The 24,933-nt window shown below is 33.1% G+C and overlaps 1 protein-coding gene across 2 annotated transcripts in view; it reads left to right on the forward strand.

The window, feature by feature from the left end:
• ZBBX (zinc finger B-box domain containing) overlaps positions 1 to 24,933 on the forward strand; it is a 100,919-nt gene that overhangs the window by 15,834 nt on the left and 60,152 nt on the right. For both annotated transcript variants that reach the window (XM_012752203.3, XM_076004139.1), the window contains exons 6-8: positions 5,253 to 5,301; positions 5,866 to 5,975; positions 12,106 to 12,201. In XM_012752203.3, coding sequence (XP_012607657.2) covers positions 5,253 to 5,301; positions 5,866 to 5,975; positions 12,106 to 12,201 — 255 coding nt within the window. The remainder of the gene's footprint in view (positions 1 to 5,252; positions 5,302 to 5,865; positions 5,976 to 12,105; positions 12,202 to 24,933) is intronic.

Consider the following 24,933-nt stretch of genomic DNA (forward strand, 5'->3'; position numbering starts at 1 on the left):
CCCAAGAAAAAATACTTTTTGGTTTCCCAGCCATAAAATTGCTTTATCTTTACTCTACCCATAAAAGATAACATTATATTATATATAAGATTATAACCAGATAAATGTCTTTAAGTAAAGAAAACTTTTGCTTCTAGATTCTTTAGTGCAAGATCCGTGACTTTGTAAGCATTAACTTACACAGCTTTTTATTTTTTATGTACCTATCATTAAACTTTCATTAGGTCAGTTGGCATCTACAAATGTCTTACTCTGCACTTCTAAACTTTTTGGCTTCAAGAAAGCAATCTATTCTTTAGTGTCATGCCCTGAGTGAAATAGGTTTCTTTAATTTTTGTGTTAAAAGATGTATAATTCACTTTCCATTTTTCATTTTCTTTTTGCAGTAGCATTCAGTGTTTCAGATATAATTGTAAATGCAATGTATTGAAAATACAGACTCTGTTATTGACTTTTTTATTTAATTACATTTATGAAATGCTGTTTTAGTTTTATAGTGAATTATTCTTGTTCTCAAGGAGGTCCTCATCTAATATGAAAGATGAGATGCATAAAAATATTTGGAGCAAAATTTAGTATGTAATTTTTACTATAATCACTTAGTATATGAACAATATGTGCTTGAGAAATAATAGTTTAGTTCTAAAAATGTTTGATAGTCAACTAGGTATATTTATAAGGAAAAAGTGATGAATAAATCATTATCTCAGTCCCTACAAACATCATAATTAACTAAGAAGATAAAAGCTTGGGGTTTGGGAGCTGTGAAGTATGGGTCTAGAAAATGAGATTAGGCAGGAAAGTAGAAGGTTTTGAATTCCAGGCTCAGGAGTCTTAATATTTTTACTTGGTGAATGGAATTCTCTGACAGTTTTTGAGCAGGAGGATGGCAAGATTAAGGTAATAATATATGATGGTTGATCTTATTTAAATATTCATTATGTTTGGAGTTAAGAGCATAGAACTAAGTGGTCTCCAAACTGTTTAAATCATGTAACAAATCAGAAAAGCATATATTTTGAGCATGGACTTCCTACACATATACTTCTATTTGCTTATAAATAGAATTTTGTTATATAATTATTAACTTACTGATGTGTTATGTACATTATAAAATAATATATGGAAATTAGCCAAGAATGCAGTAAACATAAATAGATGTTTCTTTTGAGGGACTAACTGTGCTCCCTAAGAATTTATAAAAAAAAGTGTGAAGAATAAAACTGAAGGAAAGCCCAAGTGTGAAATATTTTGGCAAAGAGAACTTTAATATTTACTCAGTATGTTTTAATATGAGTCAACAATTTAGTGTTTAGCTGCTTTCCTTTTTTTTCTCATTCAGTATTTATTTCACTCCTAAAAGGTAGTTGTTATTATTTCAGTTTGACAGATGAAGTAACTTACCATCAAAGAGGTTAAATAATTTGCTTTCAAGGTCAAAAGTCAGGGCCAAGATTTAGAATGCAAGCTCTCAGGCTTGTTCTAAGACAATTTGCCAACTCTTCACTGAAGAGAGCCTGAGAATAAACAGAATATCAGCAGTAGAATCAAAGTAGTGCAATTTCATAGAAGACGCAAGTAAAGGAAAGCCTTTTTAGAAAATATGGAGAAGTCACTATTGTCCAACACATTGTGTGGCGAAAAAAGTTTTGAGTATCGCTTTAGACTGATTTTTCTCTAGGGAGCTATTTTGCTTTCCAGGAGACATTTGGTAGTGTCTGGAGACATTTTCAGTTGTTACCACTGAGAGGATTGTGTTTTTCTTTGCACTAAACATATGTAGTGAGTACAGGCCAAGGATGCTGATAAACATCCTACAATACACTGGACAGCCCCCAAAACAAAGAATTATTTGGCCCAAAATGTCAGTGGTGCTAAGGTTGCGAAACCCTGCCTTAGACTATAAAGATCAAAATTCTGAAATTCTCATTTCATTAACTCTATGATCTTAGGCAAATCACTTAACCTTTCTGAGCCTATATTACCACATTTGTAAATATGCATAATATCTACTGAATACTTCACAGAGTTTCAAACAAATATATGTGAAACCACTTTGTAATATTATGTGAATATCACATTAAAATGTTTATTTCTAGAGAATGAGAATTAAAAAAACTGGATTTGATGATTAGGTCATTTTTAGATGTGAAAGTAGATGTTAGTTAAGTGGTTGAAAAGGGTGGGAGGCAATGAGTAAAGATTATCTTTGCAGTGAACATGAAAGCAGAGGGAGACCTATCTGGGATCTAACGGGTTCAAGGAAAGGCTTTTTTATATTGTGTTTTACAATTGGGGGGATAATGTGAGCCAGTTTGTAGGCTGAGAGATGGACATGCTAGTAGAGGAAAGATTAAAGATGAAGATGAGAGAGGTGCCAGTTGCTGAGTGTGCGGTTTTTGAAGAGTTGTTTCATTAAAGAGGCCTTTATCAAGGAAAGGAGGATACCTTTTTTCTGAGACAAGAAAGATGGAAGAAAAACAGGTGCAATAATAGTAAATTGTAGAAGTTGTGTTTGACAGGTGGTGAGGTAGGACACTGGAACGTTGTAATGGGAGGAGTTCAACATTCTTAGTAAAGTTGAAGACAATAGTCTGCTCAGATTGAGTAGTGGATATGGGATGAATTTGGGTCCTGGGGAATGGAAAAGGTTTGGAGTGGCCACTGTGGGAATCATGACTGGGAGGTGGCAGCAGATGAGTAAGTGAATTGCTGAAAAGCCATAAGGGCCCACTGGGGTTATTCAGTGTGGATTTGTAAGAGACAGTACTATTTCATCACAATGGCAGGTAGATGTGGGAGCTCTCAGAGGATGGAGACAGGGGGATTGAGGTTAGCACTGAGCAACTTCTGAGTTTGGGATTTTCAAGGTGTGGCCATTCAGTGTGCTGTTTAGGTGCAAGGTTTGGTCATAATGGTGCGGTGGCTGAGAGGTGTTAGATGTTCACCGTAGCCAGCATGTTGGAGCATCTTTGTTTGGTACCAGGAAGTCAGGTAAACATGTATATTGAAATCTCTAAAATTACATGCCAGAAGTGTGATGGAGAAACATACTAAACGGATTACTGAAGTTCAGGTGGAAAAAGACCCTAGATATTGGTGAAGGTATTAAGTGGATGGTGAAGACCTTCAGTAGAAGTGACTTTGTTGAATGATGATAGCAGAACAATATTCTGGAAGCAGCATTGAAGAGAAAATAGGAAGAAAATTTTTCTTCTCTCCCAGTGAATGAAAGGGAGTGGAAAAGGAACTAGTTCCGTTGGAGAGTGTTTTTGGCAAACATTGTGCCTAAGGAAAGGTGAGTTTCAGTTGATGTAAACTTTTAGATGAAACATTTTTAGGAAAGATTTAAAGTATAAGATAGGTAAATGACTTTTTAATAGGTGCTCCCTGGGATGAGCCTAGATGGAATGACAATCAGTAAAGAATAGCAAAAGTTCAGGAGCTAATTGGGTTGAGAATGAGAATATCTGAAAAGGTGGCTTGTGGGAAGAATTTGTGCCCAGTGTGGTTGGTAGATTAAGGCATTGGTGGGGATTTGGAGGTATTTGTGAATGCTAGGGAGCTGATCATGGCAGCACGGTCTGACCGCATTGGCCCAGATGCTATGCCTGTGTGGTAGATCCACTAACCCAGCCTGGCCCCTGACAGCACCCTTTCTGCACCTACTGGTGGAGGCATAAGTGGGTTAAGGTACAGGCTTTAGTATATCAAATTCCTGATGTTTTGCATATATAGATAGATAGATAGATAGATAGATAGATAGATAGATAGATATATGCAGATATCTGTATATGTATGTGTGTGTGTGTGTGTGTACACATATGTGCATCCTCTGTCCAACCTTACTCCACCCTCAACCCTTTCCCAAAAGATAAAAACTCAGTCTTATGAGAAAATTCTATTTGTCTAAAAATAGCAGCTAGCAGTTTATTCATTGAAATATTTTTATGCAATTTGAATCATTTGAAGTAAACATGGTTATATTCATAGAGCAGAAAAATATTACTCATAGTACTAAAAACAAATTGTAAAATTTCCCTAATAATTTGTTCATTTTGCTTTGGCATATCTATCCATTCTGTCCAGGGTAACCTATAACCACACCGATCAGGTTTCAATTCAGATGTATCATTAAGGTAATCATATTGGATAATTTGGTTATCAAAAATGAGATTAAATTATCTGTAACTTGCATAACATTACCAGTTCAAAAATAAAAATGTGATTCATAGAAAAATTGATTATTTCAATCCTATTTTCTTTCTGCTGTGCTTGGTACACAGCATCTGTGTAGCTACTTTAAAGAATGTGAACAATAAGTGTCCCTTTGAAGCAAAACCACTAGATTCACTGAGAATAATTAGGCCTAAATTTTCAAAGATGACTGCAGTTGGTACAGCCATAGATGCAGACAGCCATTGTTCTCATATTCTCATGTACAAATTGAGCAATTGAGCATGCAAATTGCAAATGGAAAACTAGGCATGAATTGACAGTGTCTATATAAATGCACACCATCCTCCATGCTCGTTTGTGTACTTTGAATGTTGGTTTTAATAAGATCAAGGCAAGTATGTTCAAGTGGCAAGCCTGTTTTATTTCCTAAAACGTTAAGATCCAAGGATTTTAAGTGATTATTTATTTGAAATACCTAGTAGCGAATCATATTTACTCAAATTGTTTGGCTACAACATAGGAAGGTCAGGGATCACAAATAATATATTTGAAGGTTAATAATTCTGTGATGCTTAAACATGTCATTCTCTATATTGGGCAAATAGGATAATAATATTGGTTTCTACAGTTATGTAATCAGAGTGCCTTAGTCACAATTCAGTTTGGATTTAGTCTACACAAATATTAGACTTTGTGTGTTTGAGGAAGAGCAGAAATTTAGAAAAGAATTATTAAACCGTTACAATATTTGAATACTTGCATTTTCTTAAAATCATTTTATGATGCGATATAATGTTTTTTGTTTAAAAATATTTTATGTTTTTAAAAAACTGGTTTATATGTATCTCCCAAATTTTATTTTCTATAAATTTCTCTTTATAATTTATTAAGAGGTCTATATATGCTTTAGTGATGATCTCCTATTCATTTTATATTATTCTTTCAAAAATATTTTTGTTCAAGATGCAACAAAATTGTATAGCTTTCTAATGTTTTTGCTAGTAACTTAATTAAACTTTCTCCGAATAAAAAGAATACATATCTGACAAACAGTATCCATTTTATTAATACAGCTTTCTTCTGGAAAAGTGAAATTAAAATTACTGAAGGAGCAGATTCGAGGTAAATAGTTTACCATGATATTATTAGATGTTAAAGATACATTTTTTTCTTTTATATTTGAATTACATATAAAATTAAAGTGCTAGAATTGTTCATGCCATACGAAGATTCTAAACCCTGAATTTATGACACTTGGATTCTTCAAAATAAATTTTATTCAGTTGATATAAATTGAAATTTTACTCTAAGAAATTAAAAGAATATTGAGAATTGCTTTATATTTTAATAAATCATTTAACAATAGTAAAAACCAAAAACACAATTTGAGTTTATAATAATTCCAAAGGAAATAATATGTCTTTCTGGAGGATAAACACATTTAATTTTGAATGTTTAAGATAATTTGGTAGAAGAAATTCTAGAAATGGGCGTAATACAGTATTTATTACATATTTATATACACATATATTTATTATAAATATGTGATATGATAAATGTTTAGAATTTGTTCTATGTTGGCTTCAGTGTGATCCACAAATGGGAAGTGTGCATAGTTTCATTACTTTATCATCAGAAAACAAGACATATTTTAAAGTGATTGCTCTAACATTTTTTTTCTTCCAGAGCCAGTGAAACAACCAATTAATTATAAAATGGCAAATTCTTTTGAAAGTGAAAAACCCAAGATAAAAGGGAAGGTTTGTGGACAGTGTGAGAACAAAGCTGCTCTACTAGTATGTGCATTTTAATAAGCAATTATAATAGCATTTTCTCATGGCCTCCTAGACCTCTCCCAACTTAATTTGGTTGAGTAGCTTTGTACTTTTTCTTCATTACTGTTACTGTGGGTGAAGTGTGTGTGCTGCTGGGATAAGGCCAACATCTATGCTTATTCACGGAATCTCATTCTTTTCATTTTTAACGACATCACCTTAAAGCTTGTCCTCTCTCCTTTGGATTATTTCTGTCAGCACAAAGCATGCTGCAGTATCCACATCTAAAACTAAAACCAAAACCCAAACTATATTACAAATTATTTTTGGGCTCCAAATCTGCCTTTGCACCCCAGTATTGTAAAACTCTTCTGAAGGTTTGTCTATACTTGCTGTCGGTGTCTATTTTTAATTGAAATATAATTTACTTACTGTAACACAGATATTAAATGTATAATTAGATGCCTTTTGAAAAACGTGTGCACCTCTATCAAGATATAGAACATTACTTTCATAACTTTCACAGAAAGTTCCCACGCGCCTCTTCCAATCAATGCCCACCACAAAGGCAACTACTCTGATTTTTAACATCTTAGATTTAGTGGTGCCTTTTCTTGAACATTGTTTAAATGGAATGCTATAGTATATATTGTTTTGGCTTTTTTTGCTCCTCCTGGAAATTCATCCATGTTAATCAGTTGTAGGTTCATTTGTATTGCTAAATATGTCATTGAATGGATATACCACATTTTCTTTATCTTTTTATCCATTGATGGACACTTGGGTTGCCTCCACCTTTTGGCTTTTGTAAGTAATGACATGTGTACAAATATCTCTTCAAGATCCTCCTTTCAATTCTTTTGAGTATATATCCAGAAGGGAAATTGCTGGATTTCCATTTTCTCTTGAATTCTTTCTATTCAGTCTTGGGTCTCCACTACTGTCTAGTAGCTCTTCCTAGCAAGGTACCATAGACTTCCACATTCTTCAATAAAATGCTCAACTCTGAGTTCTTATCTTAGTTTATTAGGAATATTTGATACAGTATCTCTCTCTTCACCTATGACTTCCTTCGCTTGGCTCCCTCTGGGTCATCATATGCTCTTGGTTTCATTTTAGTTTGATACCTAGGTGTTCCTTCTCAGTTTTTTTTGTTGAGTTTACATATTCTTGACCTCTTAATGTTTGCCACAGGTCTCAGTACTTAGGCCTCTTCTTTAGTTTATCTATACATACTCCAGATAAATCTACCCACTCTCTTTTCTTGAAAGACCATATCTTTATTCTTTTATTTCCTAATTTACACATCTACCCCAAATTTCTTCCCTCAACTTTTGACTCAAACTGCCTACTCAACACCTCTACTTGGATATCTATATGCATCACTAACTTAACATGTTCAAAATTGAGCCCTTAATTTGTTTCCAGTAAATATTCCTCCCTCACACTTTCTTCATATTGATGTATGTCAACTCAAAGGTTATCTACTTTGGCAGGCTTTTATAAAGTAGCAAAAGCTAAGTTGTACTCTCTAGTTTTGTAAAGCAACTTCATCCACCTATATAACATTTATCACCATTTAATATATATTCATTTGGTTTTATTCTACCTATCTACAATGTCAATTTCATCAGGGTGGAGGTGTAGTTTTTCATTGCTGTATGCCCACCACTTAGAATCATGCCTGCAATGTAATAGGTACTCACCAAAATTTCTTGAGTGAATCATTTCCTTAACTAATTTCTAATATAGATTTTTCCTTAATTTAGACATATTTTATTTTCAGGTAGCATTGATGATACTTCAGTATCTTTTACAATGTTAAACATTATACATAGGTAGGACGTAGTTTCCTTCTGAAAGAATTTAATGATTATCTGTAACTAATATTTCCAGATTACATTATAGTTTCAGAGAACATAGTCATAATCATTTCTGACTTAAGGCTATGTTACTAGACTTATTTAATGACAGTTTTAATTGGACTCAAAGAGTTAGAATGCTATGTATCTAATAAATAGCTAATAACAATTTTGCATGTCAAACCTGGCTCTTGGTAGTATAATGCTCTTTTTATTACGTCATATTATTTTCTTAATTGATATAGTGGTGGACAATAATTTAAGGAATCTTAACAAACTACAACTACCCAGAAATGTATAAAAATATAAACATATGCTAATATTCCTTGAGTTGGAAGTATAAGAGATAAAAGGGACTTATTGGTTTAATTGAATTGTTGAGGTTGGTTGTTAGTGATCTGAAAAAGGATTTATAACATATAGGGGCTACAAATCAATATTTCTTGTGAATTCAATTTTGTGTTGAGCACTTTTCAAAGACCATGGAACTTGAACAGTATGGCATAAGTAGATACGGCTTGACCTGGAAATAAAGGATCTGTTTTTCTAGAGAGAAGAAAAAGTAAGAAGGAGGATATCACAGACAGGATAAATGGCATGTACCTTCACTGGAAATCAGATGAGAGTGACAATATGAGCAGTTATTTACGAGCTGATATGCCTGAAAACGTTTTATACAAAAGCTAGGATTTAGGCTCCAAGGATTGGTAGGGAATTTTGCTAAGCATTTAAGAAAGGATGTTCTTTGATTTCAAATAAAAATAATATCATAGGATAGTTGTCAAAAACATAACAATAAGCCATTATATTTAGATGCATTCACATATGTTGATGGCAAGGATAAAGCCCGCAAATTCCAAATTTCTTATATATTAATTTGGCAAATGTAAATAATTCTAATTAAACTCAAATGGATTCTGAAGGCTTAGTACAACTGATTTGGCAATCATCAAATATTTGTTAAAACTGCACTTGGGTATTCCATCATTGAAGAAGCATCTGTGGTGGAATGGAGTCCTTATTTACATTTTTAACATGTTTCTGCCAGTTATACAAACTGCCTAAAAAGATTTTCCAGTTGGCGGTCATTTTAACCCAATTTAAATCCAAATATGCTTGTATAACAAAATATATAAGCTTACTCTGCAACTCCAGCTTTGATCTTCCAGTCTACAAATATCCTTTTGGCTACATTCATTAAAAGTCTGTTGTTAACAAATACTTGGCTTAGAATTATATGCTAAAAGTGATTTTCAGTTTTCCATGTTATATTGTGAAAACAGTGCCAAATAGTTAGAAGAAATTCATTAAAATATTAGCAAATATGTTAAGTAAAAATTATGCAGAGTACATTTTGAAATCTATATTAATATAACAACCATATAATTATGTAAAATTGTAGTTTTTTTGTTTGTTTTTTGAGACAGAATCTCTGTCGCCCTGGATAGAGTGCAGTGGCGTCATCATAGCTCATTGTAACCACAAAGTCCTGGGCTCAAGAGATACACCTGTCTCAGCTTCCCAAGTAGCTGGGACTACATGCATATGCCATCATGCCTGGCTAATTTTTCTATTTTTGGTAGAGACGGGGGTCTTGCTTTTGCTTGGTCTGATCTGGAACTCCTGAGCTGAAGCAATCCTCCCTCCTTGGCCTTCCAGAGCGCTAGGATTATAGGTGTGAGCCACCTCACCTGCCTAAAATTATAGTTTTAAATTGATTTTATACTTAAAACTATGGATTTGGGGTAATGTTTTTATTCCATCTCTCTAAATGACTTGAGCTCTTGAAACAACAGTTGAAAGGGGTAGGACTAGCTAGTTCTTGTTCTAGGGATAGTGTCTATTTTTCTTCTGCTTGAATAAATAATTCAGTTTCATATAGCTCACCATATTTGAAAGAATATATTTGGATTTTAATAAATACCAGACCATGCAGTCATTGGAAATATTAGATTTTATTGTATTGCAGATTTTATCAGCAATTTCAAAACAGATGGTGCCCGACTTACTGTGGTTCCAATTATGACTTTATATTTTATGATGGTGCAAAGTAATATGCATTCAATAGAAATCATACTTCAAATTTTGAATTTTCATTTTTTTTCCTGGGCTAGTGAAGTGCAGAATGATACTTATGATAATGGGTGGCGGCAGCAAGTTGTAGCTCCCAGTCATCTTTGTGGTCATGTGGGTAAAAACTATAAGATACTTAACACTTTATTATAAAATAGGTGTTTGATGATGTTTCCCAATTTTAGGCTAATATAAATGTTTTGAGCACATTTAAAGTAGCTAGACTAGGATGTTTGGTAGGTTAGGTGTATTAAATGCATTTTCAATTTAGGTTACTTTCAGTTTATGAAAGATTTATTGGACAATAATCCCATTATAAGTCAAGGAGTATCTGTAAATGATTAGTACTTCAGTGAATGGTCAATGATTAATTTAATGATGAGTAATGTGTGTCAGAGTTAAGAGCTTGAGCTTTTAGTCAGACTGTGGGGTTGAAATCCTGTCTCCACCACCATTATCTTGTATGACTGTGGACAAATTCTCAATCATTTTGTTCCTTTGTTACTTCATCTTCATAATGAAGATACAATGATCATTGTAACATTGTAGGGTTTGTGTGAGGATTAAATGAGATGGAACATAACATTTCCCTGTTCCTCTAGAACAGTGATTAAGTGCTCACTAAATGAGGATATTGTCATTATTATTTGATTCTAGTCTCCTTTTTTTAGTTGCTTTTAGTTACATAGTTATTTTTTTTACTTTTTAAATAATTTCTTTAGTGTTGTCCTAATCATTTTATATTTGATAAACTGGCTACATTTTTGTAGGAAACCATGTCATTATATGGAGACTTTTTAACACAATTTAAAAAAATTAAAGGACTTAAAAGTCTCCTATTGGGTTTTTAATATAAGCGTAGTCTACTTTTCTATGCCACTTGCATCCCAGTGCCTTGTTATTCAACGTGTATTCTGCATGGCACCAGGATGTGCATCACCTGGGAGCTCGTCAGAATGCGGGATCCCAGGTCCCATTCCAGACCTACTGAACCAGAGCATTGTAACAAAATCCCGGGTGATTTACTGCATATCACAATTGGAGAAGCTTCACCCTATTGCACAGTTCAGTCCACCGATGACCAGTACAACACAGAAGAGGTTGGTTTTGCCTTTTGCAAAACCATTTGCCAACCGAACCCATCTGCTTTATGCTTATTATTCCTTGACATGAAGAAGGAAGGGGGGGGATGGTGATGGGCACTCTGAGAGGAAATGAATGAGGCTTGAAGTAACTATGATCACCTTGACATAGACATTCTGATACCATCTCTCCAAGCCCTCATGCTTTCTTATTTGTGCTACTGTTCATTCTTCTCATCCTGGGCCAATGTGAAGAAAATGAGGGCTCTTAGCCTTTTGCACTGCTGTTTGTCACATTGTTAAAAGTTTTGAAGCAGGAGTACAATTGTAGTGATTTCATTTGTAGGGAAATTTCCATTTTATTTTCTTTTTACTTTCAGTCTTGATTGCCACTATCATAGGTTCAGGTATATTACATTATTCAACTCATCCACACATTTGAAAAATTAACATCATAAAGAATTGGAAGGTAAATATATATTTGATCATAATTATTACATTTTATCAGTCATAAACATTGCTGACATGATGATGTAGTCTCATCCAAAAAATATTAAATTTCTTTTTCCTTATACCTTTTTTCCCTTTGGTGACTCTTCTAAGAACACTTTTTAAAAGCCATATTTTGAGAAATGCCAGTGAAGTACCTTTCAAGGAAGCACAGGGGGATTTTTGGAAGCAAATAGTAATCATATCATTTAAACTAACTGTGTCATGTAAACCCATACAGAAAGATAAACAAGCTAAAAAAATGAAGAATTTTTCATGCAAAGATAACACCATATAGTTTTTACCAGGTCCAGAAGTTTGACCTGAGGCTACTGGTTATTTTATGAACTATTCAAAAATTGCACATACATACATGCATCTAACATATATACCTAAAACCTACATTTCAGTTACTACATTTATTTTCTTATGAAAATAATTAGTGTTTACAAGTTAGTTTTCCTCAAAGAGTTAAATGTTATTATAAAAAGACAAATAGTTGTCCTAGCTTTTCTTTGAAGGAAGGTCGAATATGAAGACATATATGTATGTATTTGAAAAATATTAAAACAATGACATATTTATGCAAACACTTTCTCAAAATCATTTTTATAAGATTGTATTTTTTAAAAAATATCTTTTAAGGTGTGCCTTGAATGTGGAGAAGATTATTGTTCCGGATGCTTTGCTAAAATTCACCAGAAGGGGGCACTAAAGCTCCACAGAACAACTCTTCTACAGGTAGGACTTTTCTCTAGTAAAATGCTTTACTTGTAGTGTATTTGTCAAATGTTTCAATATAAAGACATTTAAAACATTTAAATATCTAGAAATCAGGATGATTTACATTAATTTCTAAAATTCTATTATGTACTGTCTTGACATATATCTTAAAATTCTTTTACTGAACACTAATCTAGATTATATTTTGCTATTTAAAGTATGTTTTAAGAGTAGTTGCTGAAGCACTTAGCTTGATTACAATCTTTGGATTATGCATTCTATTTGAGAACTTCACATTAGACAATATTTTTATCTATTGTAATTTCAAATGAACCCATGAATTATTTTAATATTACTTCGGTGTAGTTTATAAATAGAAATCTCTTATGTTTTCTTTCCATACTTATTTAAAAATAGTTTTTTATTCTCTTTACCTACTATCATTTAGATCAGCTTATAGCTCAGGTTTCTACCCTTCTTTCTACATATGAGGACCTTTTATCTATACTTCTATAGTCACTGCTTTTTGAAGTGCCTAAACTCACCATGTCAGGTGCTTTAAAATTCTAATATTTAAACAGTAAATATGGTTAGTAGAGACATGACATTTCACCAGTTACATTTAATGCTGCATTGATTTGTCATAGACTTCATTTGTTGTACAGTAAAGTATTCAATGAATATCTATTGAGTATCTTCTAGGAAGCAGGGTCTGTGCTAGGCAGTGACCTAGTATAGATTAATAATACTAGGGCCTAGAGATAAAAATGAGAACCAAAAACCCATGTAATGGGTTAAGGATTTAAATACTATCCTATAGGCAAAGGAAAAGAGATGATCAGATCTATATTTAGAAATACTACTGGTAGATTTCAAAATTTACATGTTACCTCAATAAATATTGGTATCTGTCAAGGAGGGTAATGACCCAAGTTATGATAACCACAAAACATAGCATAGACCTGATTCATATTTACCAAAGTCAGTTACTTTTGATTGGTCACTCAATGTTTAGAGCCTCTGGGCAGAAATGATGGGGGGAAAACAGAAAACAAACTGCTACTTACCTCCTTCATGATATTATAATCAGATAGTCATAAAAATGAAAATTAATCTATATAAAATTAGTCTAATTGTTAACATATAAATAGTACAGAATCTAACTTAAGGTACTTTACTTTGAAGGTAAATACTGCAGTATAATGATCCCACCATGAGTTCATACTAGGACTTTTTCATGCAGTGATTTATTCAGCACATTTTCTGAGTTATCACTCAGTAAGGTTAAGTACTTGTGCTAACTGATAAGGAAGATACCAAGAAGGACCAACACTCTTTCCTTCGATATTTGAGCCTCGATATTTATCTAAGTTTTCTTCTCTTCTCTTTCTCCTTTCTTTCTCCCTCCACTCTCTTTTCTTCTCTCTCTCTCTCTCTCTGTCTCTCTCTCTCTCTCTCGTTCTCTCTCACGCGCGCGTGCGCGCACACACACACACACACACACACACACACACAAATAATTTCATAAGACAGACTTTGCTGTGACTTGACTTCTTGTTATCCAGACATGGACATGATAGGGGTCAAATCATGCTTACTAAAAGCAGCATGACATAGAGACTGTTTTCTAAGCATTGAGCATTTTTCTCTTCCATATTAATATTATTAACGTCTATGTATCTTATGTCTTAACATAGAAGAAAAGTGATTTTGTACATTAGGATCTTATAAAATTCCAAAAGTAGATTTGAATGAAGAAGTGAGAAAATGCTTACTGAATATATGCTTCATGTCATACACTTGTAATTAAAAAGTATGTTTGTTGTTTCTTGTGTACAATTGCCTTCAAATTACATACTACTTTTGCATGGAGCATTTATGACAATCTGCAGATTTCCCCCTTTCCATCTTTACTGAGATACAATTTACAGATCAAAATTGTATATATTTAAGGTATAAAATTTGATGTTCTGATAAACATAATGAACATTTCCATCACTTCACATCACATTACCATCTTCCTTCCCCCCTCCCTTTCTTCCTCCTTTCCCTCATTTCTTTTTTCCTTTTTTTTTTTTTTTTTTTTTGGTGGTAAGAACACTTAAGATACTGCCAGTATCACATTTTCTGGTTTTGATTGCAGGGGAGGAAAGGGTGGTAAGCCAGAAATAGTAAAATGGTATTTAAGTTCCTAGTGAACCTCAAATTGTAGAATACTCATGTATCTCTGAGAGCTAGCATAAATGGATTCCATAATATATATACAAATAAAAGAATAGGGCAAGGAACCATGAATTCTTGAAATGTTTCTTCAAATACAGGTGTTCTTTTGTGTGTATAAAATTAAAGTTAAGTGACAATAAACCGCCATGTCTCTTCTTTGTTCGCGTTACCCCTTTGTATTGCCCTCCAGTCTGTGGAGCCTAAATTGCCACTGCATGAAGAGTCCTGGGAAGTGCATTATCTACCAGGGAAATGGAGTTGAGAGGCTGGCACGTAGCGAAAAGCTCACACTGACCTTCTGTACTGGGAGTAAATTTTATACATGGCTCTTACTCTCTTTTTATATAACATTATTTCACCTACTGGGATTGCTAAGGAATGAAATATTTTGAAGCAGACTTTTTTTTAGATAATTCAAGTAAATTTGTCCATTCATAAAACAAACGTTTTAAATTAAAAAGTTTTTGTTCGTTTTTTTTAATTTAATTTCTACATATAAATGAGATCATGGAGTATTTTCACTTACCATAATGCCCTCTAGGTTCATCCATGTTGTCAAAAATGACAGTACCTTCTTTTTAAAGGCTGAATAATATTCTACTATATGTATATAGGTGTTCTTACCACACAGAAAAAGTAACTATGTGAGGTATTGGATATGTTAATAAGTTGACTGTAGTTTCATTATGTATATGTGTATCATAGGTATGTATACACATATCAAACATCATGTTTTACACTTTAAATATATACTATATATATATAATGTTTTTACAGGAAACTACTTCAAAATGTATTACATAATTCCTCCTGTAAATATAGTTCAGTGAACATAGTTTTACTATATATTAGTGACTTATGCCTCTTATAATGGCTGCCTTTATGATAACACTTAATAAGAAAGAGGCCTCAAATAGCCGATGTAGTATATACAATTATACACTCCTTCTAAGAGAGTCAGTACTTCATTTTTCTCCTGTATCGCAGCCTTACCCATTCTTTACCAACACTTCTTGACTTTAATCAATTATCCCTTTAGGTATCTGCCATTTTCTTCTTTTTTTTATCCTCTGTTTAACCTTTCAGATTTTTTTCAGTCAGTTTGCATTTTTCTCTCTTTATTCCCATCATTGTTTCCTATATTTCCCTGTGCATTTAGGTTCTTGTCGTACCTTGGCCTTCGTGGCCATTTGGTCAATAATGAACGTCTACCTCTTTCTGCTTAGCCCTCATTAACCAGTCATGCAGCGCTTTCCGTTTTTCACCATTTCGGTTAACTGCTAAAGTCATGAGGCTTTGTTGACTGCTGAATTCATACTTCATTTGAGAAGTTAGGACAGACATCTGATAGATGAATAATAATCAGTACTATATAAAAAGCAAGCATTCTAGCTAATGGCCCTTTTACTTTATATTTTTTTAACCTATGCTGTTGTTTCTAGTTATTACAAAGTGTAGCCAAATTTAGGATAGTTGTAAACCATTTCAGCTTCTATCCTACAGCCCAGAGAGTCCTGTGAGTTCACAGTCAGTAGGGACCATTTTGTACCAGCATATCTTGTTTTACTTAAAAGATAAATCCCTGAAAAATTCAAAGCAAGCTATTACTATTTACATGTTGACAAACATTATAATTTCCAAGGGCCTTTCTTTTGATTTATGATCGATTTCTACTTGGCAGTCAGTCATTCAAAACACTTCAAGTTTCCTTGCTTTCTACACCCTCTGTTAAATAGTTAATTATCTGTAAAATAAAGCATAAATGCATGAAGGGAATTTCTAAGGATGAAAAGTCTGCTTCTATAAATAGATAGATTGTCAACATTAAGCTTTGAAATGAGAGTTTTTCCAAATGAAAAATGAGGTCTTAATACATCAGGTATTCCTATTTCCTTTTAACAACATAAGATCAGACAGAAGAGACAAGGTTAATCAGAGAGAATAGACGATGGAAGAAAGCAAACAAAAGGCATTCTATTGTGAAGTGTGACATGCACAAGGGAGGTTAGATTAAGTAAATCATTAATACATTATGGTAAACATATTTTCTTAATTAGAATGGGGATTTTCTTAACTGAAAAGGAGAAACCATGAGACGGGGGATGGTAGTAATGCAAGAAGAGATAATTGAGGGAGAACTTCCACATTTTCTAGTATGAGCCTCTCTTAGTTCATTTAGTGCTGCTGTGACAGAATGCCTGAGGCTGGCTAATTTATAAAGAAAGGAGGTTTACTTAGCTTACAGTTTTGCAGACTGGGAAGTACAAGAAGCATGGCAACAGCATCTGCTCAGCTGCTGGTGAGGGCTTTTTGTGCTGCATCATAACATGAGGAGAAGGTCAAAAGGGAAATGGATACGTGCCAAGAGGCAAAACCCAAGGTGCGGCATCCTGGCTCTGTAGCAACTCACTCTTGTGGGACCCCTCCCGCTGGAGCTAATTCTGTCTCGCAAGAGCAAGAACGAACTTACTGCCCTAAAAGGGCACTAAGCCAATTGTGAAGGATCCACCCCTATGACACAAAAACATCCCACTAGGCCCCATTCCCAACACTGCTACATTGTGAATCAAATTTCAACATGAGTTTTGAGGGGGACAAACAAACCATATCCAAATCATAGCAGAAGCATACACAGTCAGTGATGGGGTTATGTCTGAGAAATGGTCATTAGGTAATTTCATCGTTGGTGAACATTATAGAGTATACTTCCTAGATGATATAGCCTATTATGGCTCTTGGGCTACAAACATGTATAGCATGTTGCTGTACTGACTAGTATAGGTAATTATAATACAGTGCTAAGTATTTGTGTATCTAAACATAGAAAAGGTACAGTAAAATATGGTATTATACTCATAGGAGACCACCATCGTATATATGTCTGTTATTGACTCAAAGTCATTGTGCAGCACATAACTGTGTATCCAGCCCCTTTGCTGAATATCTGAAGAAAGGTATGCCTATATAAATACAAGTGGGAATATATGTTTGCCTGAACTTACTTATAGGAAAATAATTACCAGGCAGAACATCAGTTATTGTTAGAGTGCAATTTATGAGTACTAACTTTATGGAAATTTTTTTTCTTTTCATTGACAATAACCAATATCAGCTTTTAGGCTTATACCAGTATCATTCTGTCAATGTCCAGAATAAAACAATATTTTCAGATCATAGCTGATAATTTTGGATAATAGCATGATTACTTGGATGATATTAATAGGAACCAGTTTTAAATGCTGTGCATATGCATTTTGTCGATGTGAGGGTGTGCCTCCCACATCATCCTCTTTAGGATGGAGATACTTGCTTAGCTGCCTGGAATGTAGTTGAGGCCCTCCCTAAGAACTGCCTTTTGTCAAAGGGAACTGCTACCTCTTAAGTTACACTCCCTCCCTGGAGGTAGCCCATGTCCAATTTCTGGTCTTTGTTAGGTTACAAAATCCCAGGAGCCCCTTGCCTTAGTTTGGGACAATACTGATACACCATTAAGGCTCCTCCTGGGATTGGCTATTGTATTGAAGTTCAGCTTTTCTCTCTGCAGATCTTCTTTACTTTACTTTCCCACAGAGGTTTTTCTCAGAGCACTCACCACTAAAACTCAGGCAGGCAAATCTCAGCATTTATTTCTCAGGGAACCTGACTCATGACAATATGGAATTCAGAGTAAAATTATAGATAATTGTTGACCTAATTTTAGAATATGATGAAATTTTTGAAGGTCAGTACATAATGTCTCTTTGCTTTCCAAATTCCAAACTAAAATGAGAAATAGATATTAGAGTCAGAAGGTAGAAATCAAAATATCAACTTTATTACTGATATAATCAAAATTAGTGGTATGAATGTTAAGACAAATTCAGCTTCCTGATACTTCCTTCAATTGAATATTTTTTCCTGAAAATTGTAGACATTTCCCTTTGGCAAGACAGACCCTTTTGAAAGCCTTAATGTGGATTGCGTTCAACCCCTCTCTGGGCAGACAGCCTTAAAGAGAGACCTTCCCGAAGGAACAAAGTTGAACATGCTCATTTCCTTCTCCTTAAGTTACCAATAAGATAGAAATATGTAGGTGAGAAGTAAATGTTTCTCCAAAAAGAAATTGTCATAAATTCACAAAATTTTAGAGTTCAGGTTATGTAAATATCCTGAAAACATATAAATTTTCTCTTTTCCAATATCAATTAATATTACACTTAAGAAAAAATACATAAAGCATATATAAATGAGCATTGTCATATTTTTAAACCTGTTTCTTAAATATGAACAATGCCTATTTCTTACACTACAAGTCTATGTTCACTGCCCTTCAATGATTGTTATCATCTTGCTCTTATATCAAAGAATTTATAAAATTATATTGCTTTAATATTTACTATTCATTCTTTCATGTATCTGATAAATTTTAAATCCTGTGAGGAAGACTATGTTGTGTGATTCATCACTGTATTCTTAGTGCTTAACATTGTTCCTAGCCTGTATAAATCGATTTTTGAATGAGTAAAAATGTGAATGATTCCCTCGTGATATGACCAAGCTCTTGAAATAAGTTAGAACTTTATTCTAGGGGCAAAATTTATCTTTATCTGTATTTTAAAAGCCAAGGAATTCATTAACCAGGGATTGGATAATTAAAAGAATTTATGCTACATTAATGTGTTATATTGATAAAGAGTTAACAAAAGCTTTTCCTCTTAAGTGTGAAAATTTGACCTTTAGTTAACTTTCTAGCCTTTCTCTGGGAAACAGATAAAGATAGTAATGTCCACTATGTTCCTAGGCAACATACTTATGATAAAGATGACCTCTGATTGGCAAGTTGTGTCTGAACAGGGGGAACTATACATACTTGGAGTAAGCTACAGCTCCCTGAGGGCAATGAGTTTTGTGATTAGCACATCCACTGTGGGGCTATGAAAGCCGTGAGGTGGGGATTGGCTCAGGTAGAAAATAAGGCTTCTAGCCCTGGATAGAGCTGGAGGCCATTCTACTAAGTGAAATATCACAACAATGGAAAAACAAGCACCGTGTGTACTTACCATCAAATTGGTATTAACTGATCACCACTTATGTGCACATATAGTAGTAACATTCATCAGGTGTTAGGTAGGTGGGAGCGGGGAGGAGGGGATGGGCATACATACACCTAATGGGTACAGTGCTCAGTGTCTGGGGAATGGACATGCTTGAAGCTCTGACTTGGGCGGGTCAAAGGCAATATATGTAACCTAAACAGTTGTACCCCTGTAATATACTGAAATTTAAAAAAAGTTAAAAAAAAAGCAAAAAAAAGGGAAAGAAGGCTTCTAAACCAAATGCGTCCCTCACCTATCTGAACTGTACTTCTGCTTGATTCCTGTAACAACTGATGCTGCCCTGATGACAAATTGTTGTTCCTGTCCTTACCCTACTAAGGAGGATGATGTGAAGAGTGATTTGATGGTAGCCTTGAGAGTCTGAAAGTTTAGTTGACCCAGAGACTTGTTGGTGAGCATTGCATTTAAGTCTTTCATTAATCAGAATTAAAAAAAAAAATAGAATGATGGGATACCCAAAAGATAAATGAAAAACGCTTGTCCAAGAATCATTGACAAGACATTTTTAAAAACAGCTTCATTGCGATATAATTCATATACCACATAATTCATTCATTTAAAGTGCACAATTCAATGGATTTTAATATATTTATATTATAGAAATGTGTAATTGTCAGCACAATTAATTTTAGACCATTTTTATCACATCAAAAAGAAAGCTCATGCCCTTTTGCTACTATACCCATCCTCCTGTTATCCCCCAAACCCCTGACAACCACTAATTTATTTTCTATATAGATTAGCCTATTCTGGACATTTCATTTCATGACTGGCTTCTTTTACTTGCATAATATTTTCAAGGTTCATCCATTTTGTGCCATGTATCAATATTTATTTTTATGCCTGAATAACATTCCATTGTATCGATATAGCATATTTTGTTTATCCACTCATCATTTGATGGATATTTGGGTTGTTTACAATTTGTGGCTATTATGAATAATGTTGCTATGAACATTTGTATACAAGTTTTTGTGTGGATATATGTTTTTATTTCTCTTGGATAGATCCCTAGTAGTGGAATTGCTGGGTCATATTGTAACTTCATTTTCAATTGTTTGAGAAACTGCCAGATTGTTTTCCAAAGTGGCTACAACATTTTACATTCTCATCAGCTGTGTATGAGGGTTCTGATTTCTCTGCCTCCTAACCAACATTTGTTATTATCTGACTTTTTGATTCTAGTATCCTAGTGGGCATAAAGTAACATCTCATTGTGGTTTGATTTTTGCTTTGTTAACTAATGATATTGAACATTTTCCCATGTGCCTAGTGGCCTTTTGTGTATCTTCCTTGGAGAAATGTCAACAAGAATTAAGAATACTTAGATGTGGGACAGTTTAATAGCTTCCACTTTAGTGAAATTACATCTGTGATGATGACTTTTATATGCCAGTACTAAGAAAAGCTAGGGAAAGGGAAATGAAGACAATTAAGAAGGGTAGGGAGAAGGGAAAGTAGGGGTTTTTTTGTTTTTTTTTTTTTACCATTTGTGAAGAGTTGGAAGAACATAAGTGGTTTAGGGAGAATATTACAGAAACAAATGACAGATAGAGCAACTGATACAGTGGAAAGAGTAGCTGCAGTACAGGGTTAAACACAGAGATGACCTGAATCAATCTCAAAGGGAGAAGTGGGTATTTCTTTGATGTTTATACTAAGGGAACCTTTAAGGTAAAACTCATATATGCAAGTTCATTGTGAGGATCAGATTAAATGACAACAAATATAAAGTATTATGGTTATAGTATATATTCTATATGTTAGATGTTATTAGTTAAGGTATAGTATTAATAGAAATTCAAACCCATTTTTTATACCATCTAAATTTAAAACCTAGAAAACAAAGTAATATTAATGATAACAAGTCCAAAGAATTAATGAAAAAGTTACTTATGTGTTTAGGGATGCTTCTTATAGCTTTATCGAGGTATAATTGATATATAAAAATGCACATATTTAATGTATACAATTTGATGAATTTGGACATATGAATACACCCATTATGTCATCACCACAATTACAGTAATAAACATATTCATCACCTCCAAAAGTTTAATGTGTCCCTTGTTTTTCAACTTTTTTTGGTAAGAACATTTAACATGGATCTGGAAGATATTACTCTAATTGAAATAAGTAAGCTACAGAAGAAATAATACTGCATAATTCTGTTATATGAGGTATCAAAAATAGTCAAACTTATAGAAGCAGAAAATTGAATAGTGGTTGCTAATGGGTAGGAGGAAGGGGAAATGGAGAGATGGTGTTTAATATGTGTAAAGTTAATAAGATGAATAAGTTCTAGGGACCTGCTATACAATATAGTGCCTATAGTTAATAATAATATGATATTGTACAATTAGAACTGTTTTTAAAAGTATTATAGTAATGGATATTTTGGAAGGCTTTTGTAAAAAATAACCGTGAGGTCAAGTTTTAGAAAATAACAGTGAGGTCAATTTATCAGAGTATATGTAAAAATACAGACTTCCTCTTTATCCACATAGAGAACAGTAAAATCTAAATATTGGAGAGGACAGTAAAGATCGCTAACCTAATGTCTGAACCTTTAATCAATTACATTGAGGCAGGATATTTGAGGAACATTTATAATTTTCAGGTCCTACCTGTGTAATGATTTTTTTCATGGAATCTGACAAATTTTACAGTAGTTTTGTTTACTGTGTTGTGTGTTCATTGGTCTTTATGGGATATAAATTGTCTAATTGTGATATAACAGCAATACCATATTTAAAAAGCAAATGTGACAAATTATTGATTGCTATTTGTTAGTGAGTTTATTTTCCTATTCCTAAAAATGTTATTCAAATCATCACATATAAAATCATTTGTTCCTTATGTGGCTGAAATATGAGTAATTGCTGAAAGCAGCTAACTCATCTGGATGCATTATACATGTAGTATTAGTTGAAAACAACTGAAGTACTTGCTAAGATAATTAATATAGTGCATAATTACATGGCATCAAAACTGTGAATCGAAAGCAAGATTGCAGGTGTGAAATTTCTGTGTTATTTTCTTGTTGCTGTTCTGGCTCACTTTCAAGATTGCTCTCTAGGTGGAATTTTTTAATGTAATAAAATTTGAAAGGCACAATTATTTAGACTTAAATCCCATGTCGTTATTTTTCTTGAAACCAGATGATTTAAAACTTTTTGACAATATGTTACTTTTTTGAGCTATTACAGTTATATGTTATGTTGTCTTATTTTAAAATATTTTTACTGGATGAGATGTGTTCTATTTCATTATTTTCACATGTTGCCTATGAAAGTAGTAAATATTGAGTCCAGATTAGTTTTATTTGACATCATCTGTCTATTGAATAATAAACTGCATTTATAATCAGGGGCATGTGTTCAGGGCCTTGTGTATTTTTATTGTCTTTTAATGTGTCAAGGTGAAATAATAATATATAGATCTTTGATTAATAAAACCTGATAGAAATTATATCTTTAGAGGAAAGGTTAATATAAGGGTCTTTTAAGTTCTACTTAAAGTTATACTTATATGATGCTGGAATAAGCAATAAACTTCAGCCACATGAATTTCACATTTCTAGGATTTGATTTCTATCTAGTGTGATAAGTAGTTTTTTTATACCATTGATATTTCTGTGCTACTGCCTCATGCAAATTCTACATCTGTTTTTAGAAATATTATGAGCAAAACTGGATTTCAGAACATGATTTTTCTGAGAGTTCTACTGTTGCAATTTTCTTTCACCCTGTAAATATTTAATTTTCTCTTGTTTCCTTATGTATTTAATGGGGACTTTTCCTCAAATTCCTTTTTTCCAGTTGTCTACTATATAGAAATTTCTTCACTTTACTTTTTTAGCTTTTTCAGCTGGCCTGAAGTTAACTAATGTTTCTTTCTTTTGGTCCTAATAGAAGATGAAACCTTTGATAAAAATCATTTGTGGATATCTTTTTTCTTCATCTTTCATAGAAAATTCAGAGTTGACTATTATAAATCCTATTTTTAGAGAATAAACTCATACTAAGACTGTCTGTAAAGATGGATTCATAAGAAAAGCAAAATAATAATTTACTCTAAGAAAAAGAAGATATATTTAAATAATGTGAAAAAATTGAGAGATAATGCTCATCTTTTTTTGTCCCTGTTTAATGGATTAGAAAGTTCAAAATTCTGTGTTTTCATAAGTTACTTTTACTTTCCAAAGATATTTTTACTTAGTGGTAATTTAATGAGTTTATTGTATCTTGCATTTGTAAATTTAATAGATTCATAATTTGAGGAATTTGTCTGCTTTGATGTACCTAGTATTTCTTTTCCTTGTAGCTCCCAACTCAGGGAGATTTTGTCTAATTTGTTATTGTTAATATAGATAACCTGATTCTTATACTATCATAATGCAATATATTCAGTACAATGTATAAATAGAAACATCCTGGCAAAATAATCTGTAGAAGTATCTTTTGATAAGTAAATCTAGAACAAATATTTGGATGAATTTTAATAAAAATGTTTATTTTACTATAAATTAAAGAGAAATTCATCAGTATACATGTGCTGCTGCCATAACACTACATATGATTATCGAAAAACTTCCTATTCAGGAAAATCACCCAGCTTAAGCTCTTAACAGAGCTTAAGAGAAAATTGCAGTTAGAGAAGGCTATTTAAGTATTATGGCACTCTGTAACCAGAACCTAACAAAAACAGTTAAGAATCCTAGTTAAAACAGTAGTGCCTATATGTAGAGGACCTGTTCATCCTTCTTGGTGATGTAGATCAAAATGAAAAATCTGAATCAAGATAAAGCCTCCTTTATTAATCCATTGTTTAAATCACAGGGAGTGTCTTTACAGCTTCTTTACACCATAATTTCTTTAGTTTTGTTTTTAGTTTTCAATTTAATGGAATGCATAGTTGTTGAGGCATTAAAACAGTCAGAACTTGCAGTAAGGGAAGACATTTCTATAGATTTTCAACATTTTTCTTAAGGTCTTCATATGTTGCTGAGATTTTGGCTTTACCTGTAAGAAAGCTTACCCCTAATTGTTTTAAAACAGCAACGTATTAAAAAAGAAAAGCTAAAGCATCAATAAAACTTTGGAGTTACACTGACATCATTCCCTTCTTTACCAACTGCATATGAGGTAATTCACATAGAAGAAACCAGAACAAACTGTACTTGGGAAAATATTCCCACTATGAGTGTTATCTCAAATCCAGGTAAAAAAAGAGAATTTTATATATATATAAAATTTTAATATAATTTTAATATATTTTTTTAAATCAAGCATATAACTTGATCTTTTTGAAATAATTTTATAGTTAAAGCTATCCAAGTACCACCCATATTCCACAATCACTACAACCAATGATTTTATATTTCTTGGATTCTGTTGTAACAGTTTGTGTGTGTGTGTGTAGATATGTA

This window comes from Microcebus murinus, chromosome 1, assembly GCF_040939455.1.
Source record: "Microcebus murinus isolate Inina chromosome 1, M.murinus_Inina_mat1.0, whole genome shotgun sequence".
NCBI lineage: Eukaryota > Metazoa > Chordata > Mammalia > Primates > Cheirogaleidae > Microcebus > Microcebus murinus.